Raw genomic sequence first — 7,180 nt, 5'->3', positions numbered from 1 at the left:
ATATATAAAGATATTATACATTTGTTTTTTACATTTTACTTTAAGTAAAGATATTTATGAACGCTGAAGTGTTCAGTCAGCTTTAATATCTTGGGACTAAAATGTTAGTAAGACTGACGGGGAAGATTTGTAATTGAATAAAAGCTAATGTCAATTATATTTTGTGTTGGAAATAACTGTGCGTGCACTATTATATAGTTTATGACGCTGTGAGTCATAGGCCTGCCACAGGGGAGAGGAACGGGGGTTGAATTTACTGCGCTGAAATGTCCATTTCCGGGGTGAAATATTTAGACTTTTCCTTGGGAACCTAACATCGTTTTACTGTTTTAAAAAGTGCTATATAAAAAGGCACATCGGCCTTGATAAGTGCCTGCAACATTTGTAAGATGTTCCATTAAAGCATCACAGAAGTGCCACCCACAGTCCCATCGACTATTTATAGGGAAATTCCATTATGGAAAATATCTAAGGAAAAACCTCACTCCATAAATAAGGTGGGAATGTACAAAATGTGTCTTTGTGTGTTGTCTTGAAACTAAGCGTTCCGCTCACTTGATCTCTAATGTTTAATATAAGGCCTTTCTAGAAAGCATTCCATCAATCCATCTTGGAGATTTTTTTCCCCCTCCAAAGAATGCTTTATGTCCGACATCCATGTCTTTGAGCATAGAAAGGAAGTGTCTTATTCTTACATGCCAGAGGTCATATTTTTATGTCTTGGGAAGTGTGGGAGAATTTTACGCTCTGGCTATAGACTACATTTTGAAACGTTTGTTATCATTGACTTTTTTTTGATAATAATAATAAAAAGAATTATTGCAAAATCAGCATAAGTTGATATCTGAAGGATCATGTGACACTAAAGATTGAAGTAACAGCTGCCAATTTCAGGAATGAATGACAGTATTTTATAGATATTCAAATAGTAATTATTTAAAATGTAATTCTATTTTGCAGTATTACAGTTGTATTTTTTATCAAATGCAACATAATTTTGAACACAAGTGCATAAGTTAAGCCTCATAAAAACTAGAAATGTGAAAAAACATATTCGAATACAGTTGAAAATATCTTCTCAAAGCGGTCAAAATGAAAAAGTCAGACTTTTTATTATTTGCTTTTAAAGCTTCTGCGACAATGTGTGGGTATTTCTTGGAAACCGTAAACAATGGCTCTTCTTCTTTAGATTTTTTGGATATAGAACCTACTTGTATTCTCGGTTTGGCTGTAAAGGGACTGAACCAAATGAAAGATCTTTTATTGTGTCTTCTTTGGTTCATGTGTTGAGGGGTGACTGTGTAAACGTCTCTTAAGATCAGATAGATCAGGGGTGAGAGATGTGGGCGGCCTGGACTGTAACAACGAGGGCCTGTTAACTGTTTTTTTATTTACAAAATAATCTTATTGCCCCAATGATTTCAAGTCATGCTGGTTTTAAATGAAAACAACTAGTTTTTCATCATGTATTGGTGCTTACCAAATCCAACAGGCATGAAACAGGCCTCATGTCCCTTTGACCATGCACAGCGTAAAGATTGGTCATGGTTTTTTAAAGAAACCGTTTCTTCTGTTTTGCTGCTTTATACTGGTATTTATAAAAAAAAAAAATTATGCAGACACCCTACATAATGGATTGCTACACTGCCACGCCGGTGAGAGCATTGCCCAAGTGGAATGGAAACTTCATTTTCAGATCTAATATTAGCTCTGGCTCCGGAAAATTCCTTTTAAATGATCACTAGCTGAGAAACAGGAAAAGAATTTTCTTTAACGTTTTGGTTGACAGTGCTGGGCAGGAATTTTTTAAGCAGCTTATCAAGGAGGTCCTGGGAAAACAGATGTGGAACCATGAGAGATTTGCTAAGAAAAAGCGATGGATCGTTGTCCGACTGTTTCCAAGAACCTTATGTTTGAACAGTCACAACTGTCAAATTATAACTCTCTCATGGTTCGCAGTAAGCATGCGTGACACATTTTAATCATAAACCAACAGAACTGCGATTCTGTGGGGTTTAGTGCATTTATGGTTGTTTAGGTTACAGGGGGACCACCACGTCCGAAATCATCCCAGGAGATACCTCATAAACTTATAGAGTAACTGTATTTGGCTTTTGCTGTGGCAGGTAAATCCCATCTGGCCATTGTCCAAAGAGTGAACAACGAAGGAGAAGGAGACCCATTCTATGAAGTTCTGGGCATCGTCACGCTAGAGGACGTCATTGAGGAAATCATCAAATCTGAGATTCTAGATGAGACGGACTTGTACAGTGAGTACTAATCTGTACACATTACAATTAAAAAATTGTATTTTTGAATACTAGAATTACAAATCTGGCAGACTTATTCATTTTATTTCATATAACCTATCTATATAACCTATGGATGACTGACTTTTTCCTAGAAAGTTCATACAGAGACTTTTAATTTTAGTTCTTTATTTAAAAGTGTATTTTTATATATTTTTAAGGAGGCATAAAGATGTCAAAAAATGTCTGGGTTAAATGTCAACAAGTCTCTAAAAATATCAGAAAATTGTTTTAAAAAATTTTCATAAATCATTTGTGATCATTTTATTACAAATATTTTACATTAAATGGTGGTTACACCACATTAAATTTTATTTAGATACATTAAATGGAAACTTTTCTTAAAAAAAGAATAAAACAATTTCAAAACCACAAAAATCAAAATGAATAAATAGACTAATACAATTAATACTAATCGGAGAACCTGGCACAATCATTTTAAACTAGATTTCAAAAAGAGATTTTTGCTTTCTTTAATGCAATGTAAGTAAAACCATCTAACCATGTCATATTGTTATTCCCAAATGAAAGCTGACAACAAGACGAAAAAGAGGATAGCTCACAGAGAGAGGAAACAGGACTTTTCCGCTTTCAAACCCACAGATAATGAGTTGAGCGTGAAAATATCACCACAGCTTCTTCTGGCCGCACTGCGTTTCCTGGCAACTGGTACTGATGTCCAGCATGTAACTACATGTGTCTCAGTTTTTTATGATTGATAAAAATGCATTCACAAACTTGTAAAGCATTCTTAACCCTATCTTTATTTCACTCTTGCCCTCAGAGGTGGAGTCATTCAGTACGACTCAAATGTCAGAGAAAATCCTCCTGCGCTTGCTGAAACATCCTAACGTCATCCAGGAGCTTAAATATGACGACAAGAACAAGAAAATGTCAGAGCACTACCTCTTTCACCGCAACAAGCCTGTGGATTACTTCATCCTCCTCTTGCAGGTACGAGTTCTGACTGAAAAGTCACAAAGGACTCAGAGGTTTACAGGATTGAAATCTCAAAATCTCTGTTCCAAAAACTAGAGAGCTGTCTACTTAGACATCATTTTATAACAAAAGCTGTTCTAAGACTCCTTATTTTGAACAAATTTAATTGAAACAGTTTGTTTATGCTTTAGTTTACGCTGAGTTTTATGTCAAATAATTGTAACCGTTGTCCCACAGGGGAAGGTGGAGGTTGAGGCGGGAAAGGAGGGGATGAAGTTTGAAGCTGGTGCCTTCTCTTATTATGGAGTGCTGGCTTTAACATCTTCACCAGGTTTGAGTGATGGATTGTCAAACTTCTTCCACACATCCACCTAAATGTCAGAATTTTTATGAAAATTACTGATAATTTCATGAATGATACAATATTCGGTCATGAAAGAAAGAAACTCACCTGAAGTTTCATGTGGTTGATTTATTTTTTTCCCCGTTTATACAACTCTTTCTAACAAATCATGCATGAGGTTGTTTGCTCTCAGATTTATCACACATGCTTCCGACTCTGTTTAATCAATCACATTATGTAAATGCACACTATGCAAATGATTACTCTTTTGATTCTTGATGGAATTCTGTGTAAATCATATTTTCTTCCCCATGATTTCCTTTTGTCTTTCCCTTTTTTCTCTTTCCTTTTCCCTCTCTTCCACTTGCTCTCCAGTTCCTCTCTCCTTGTCTCGAACCTTTGTGGTGAGCAGGGCAGAATCACTGGCAGGATCTCCAGGTACCGCACTCGTTTCTTCACCTCTAAATGTTCTCCTTCGCATTAGAATCTGAAGATTGGTGCAATAAGAGTTTTCCCTGTTTAAGGTCCTCGTTTTCAGCCTGATGAAATCTGATGAACTCGTTAACTTTTTTCAAAATTACTAATAAGAAATGTTTCTTGAGCACCAAAGCAGCATATTAGAATGATGAAGATCATGTGACACTGAAGATTGGATTAAAGGCTTCTGAATATTTGCTGTCACAATAATAAACAGGTTTTAAAGATGCTAAATTAGTACATTTAATATTTCACAATACTGAAGTTATTTTATTTTTTTGCCTGATACATGCATACATTAATATTACTGACCCAAACATTTTTAATGCTGCTGCATAAACCATTTGCTGTTAAATAAAAAAAAACAAACATTCATATAAATTCATATAGTTGAGTATATTTTTCTAAATGTAAAAATTCTGCACGGTTAGACATCTGACCCTGGGATTATATACATTCCAGTGTAATGACTGTTGGACTGCTTCCCCACAGACACCCTTTGAACTGTTTCTTTAAGAAGTGGAGAACCTAATCTTATTTTGATTAAAAACTCTTCACCTTGTATTACGTGTGAGTTATTAAGCAGATGTTCGTATCTTAATTATGTCACTTTAAGGCGAAGTTTTTAAACGTGTAATAAGGTAACGGATTATATCTGTTGTTTTATCAACACAACAAAAGGAAGTGACAAAAGAACGTTAGAAGTAATTTGTAAATTGTTGTTTCTCCTTAAATTATGTTAATTATTTGCGTATGTGAACACTCTCACTTTCACTGGATTTCTAAACCACTTTAAATGACTGGTGCATCACAAATTTGGGTTGTAAATAAATGCAGCTCGACTTTTGCGTCTAAACACACAAAAGAATTCCACAGCAAGGAACATCAGACAAGAATCTTCAGTTTCATTTGTTTACATCACAGCAACACCAGCAGCTGACCACTGACCTGCATGTTACCCTTTATTTGCTATACAGAAAATAAGTCACCTCCACGGCCGTTCGGACTCAACCACTCGGACTCCCTGAACAGGAGTGACCGGATGGAGGCGGTCACTCCCACGCTGGGCAGCAGCAACAACCAGCTCAACTCCTTCCTGCAGGTCTACGTGCCAGACTATTCAGTGAGAGCCGCCTCTGACCTGCTCTACATCAAGGTCTGAACGCTGCTGTGAATTTATATTGCACTTCTGAACTCAAACTGGTTTATTCGAAATGCATGGAATTGCTGTAAGTTGTAGTTGGACTCGTAAATTCCTGCCTGACCACATGTCATGTTAAAACTGAAAATCATTATACAGAAGCTCTATTCAACATAATAGGGCTATGCAGCTTCTATATGAGCATTTAGTGTAAAGGATTTTAAACTTTCTGATCCTACTTCCTGAAACATATACACAGCTATATATTTCAGAGTAAAATCTCATTTAATCTCATTGTAATGTTATACATTTCCAAAATGATATAACTGCATTGCAGAGCAGAGATTCCAAAAAAACTGGGTGTGAAAAATTAAATATAGTATTTTCAGAGAACACGTGAACATGCAGTTTTGTAATTAATTATTCATTTAAATATTAATGGAAAATCCAATGGTGATTTCATGTGAGAAGGGTAGGGTTAGAGGATCCCTGTACTAGAGCTAAGCAACTTATTACAATATTTTCTGGAAATGATTTACTACTACTGGTATTAACTACTGAAATATTTCTGAACACATGTCATTAGAACATAGGAACATAGGATTTGTTTTTTTATTTTTTACTGTTAAAAAAAAGTATATTTTTGTCTTTAGAAAGCTGAAAAGAAAGAACTAAATTTGGCGAATGTATTAAAAATGATAGTTACACATATTTTACATTTTCATTTAACATGTTAACTTACACAACCTATTAACAATACGTAAAAGTCAAAAGTGTTCTTGAAACAGCCATAATTTAGTGACCATATAGTTGAGTGCTTTTGTAATCCACTTGTATGTAATTACTTACAGATTTTATCAGTACCAAATTACAAGAAGTCCAAATTAGACCAATATAATTGAATATCATTAATCCTTATCCTGTCAGGTGACCCGCCAGCAATATCAGAACGCCCTTATGGCATCTCGCATGGACAAGACGCCCCAGTCCACAGACAGCGAGTTCACCAAGATCGAGCTGACCTTCACAGAGCATCAGGATGGACCACTGGACGAGTCGGCCACTCTTTTAACCACCAACGCACACAAACCCAACCACACCGGTCACAACGACGGGGCGATTTAACCACCCTCAGCAAAGAGAGATGGCGAAAGAGCGCAAACGGCTCCGCTAGCCTCTCCCTTTCCACGTACTGAGCGAGAGGCCTTCTCGTACACTGGGCAGCTTCACTTCCTCTCATCATGGTCGATTTCAATGGGGAACGTACGCAAAGACTACAATGTGAAGGGCCGCATATCCCACAATGCATGCACTAATGACCTTAACACCTTTTGTAGGCAGCGGATCAGTCAGGGACCACCACATCATTCTCGCTCGCTCATTCGATCGAGGACGGACACACTTGAAACACACACTTTCACGTCGAAGGAGCAAGGTGACGACCCACACCACACCTCGACCAGACACCATACCAGAAGGACAAAGAAATAACGGTGCCTTTAGACAGCGCTCGGTTACTGTCAACAAACGAGGCCCCCGAGGGCCCCCGGGCCACACGGAGCTCTCCTAAATCTTCCATTCGACCCAGGAAGCCTGAGCAGATGCAGCCACAGATGAGATGTCAGCGACCGGGAGGCTTGTAAACACGGAGAATCGATGTCCCCAAGCCCTTCGAGAAAAGCCAGAATACATCTCAGCCTATCAGAAGAGGCCTCACGACCAAAGACATTTGGCATAGACAGGAGAAAACAGGCGGCATAACTGTGGGTCCTTCGCGAGAATCCGTTACAAAAACAGCAGCCTCGGACACGACACGCATAAGCAGGCGTTTGTCTGGACTGTGCCAAATAACAGACAACGATTTCTGCCCAGGTTAATCCACGTCACGCGCAGATGTGCTACGTACAGCGTTCGCAGTACAAAGAAATCAAATGTGTTTACATATGAGGGCCTTTTTCATCTATATATATA

The 7,180-nt window shown here is 37.7% G+C and overlaps 1 protein-coding gene across 1 annotated transcript; it reads left to right on the top strand.

The window, feature by feature from the left end:
* Nucleotides 1–2,107: 2,107 nt before the first annotated feature.
* Nucleotides 2,108–7,167, top strand: LOC122333689 (metal transporter CNNM2-like; the record flags this gene model as incomplete). The annotated part of the gene is made up of 7 exons (XM_043231389.1): nucleotides 2,108–2,270; nucleotides 2,841–2,978; nucleotides 3,094–3,263; nucleotides 3,486–3,579; nucleotides 3,967–4,029; nucleotides 5,046–5,224; nucleotides 6,137–7,167. Coding segments are annotated over 7 exons (1,005 nt in total), but the record flags the coding sequence as incomplete, so codon positions are not given.
* Nucleotides 7,168–7,180: the final 13 nt, after the last annotated feature.

Source organism: Puntigrus tetrazona, unplaced genomic scaffold (genome assembly GCF_018831695.1).
Source record: "Puntigrus tetrazona isolate hp1 unplaced genomic scaffold, ASM1883169v1 S000000365, whole genome shotgun sequence".
NCBI classification, from domain to species: domain Eukaryota; kingdom Metazoa; phylum Chordata; class Actinopteri; order Cypriniformes; family Cyprinidae; genus Puntigrus; species Puntigrus tetrazona.
Note: the sequence above shows the minus strand (reverse complement) of the source record. Positions and strands in the feature narration are given on the sequence as shown.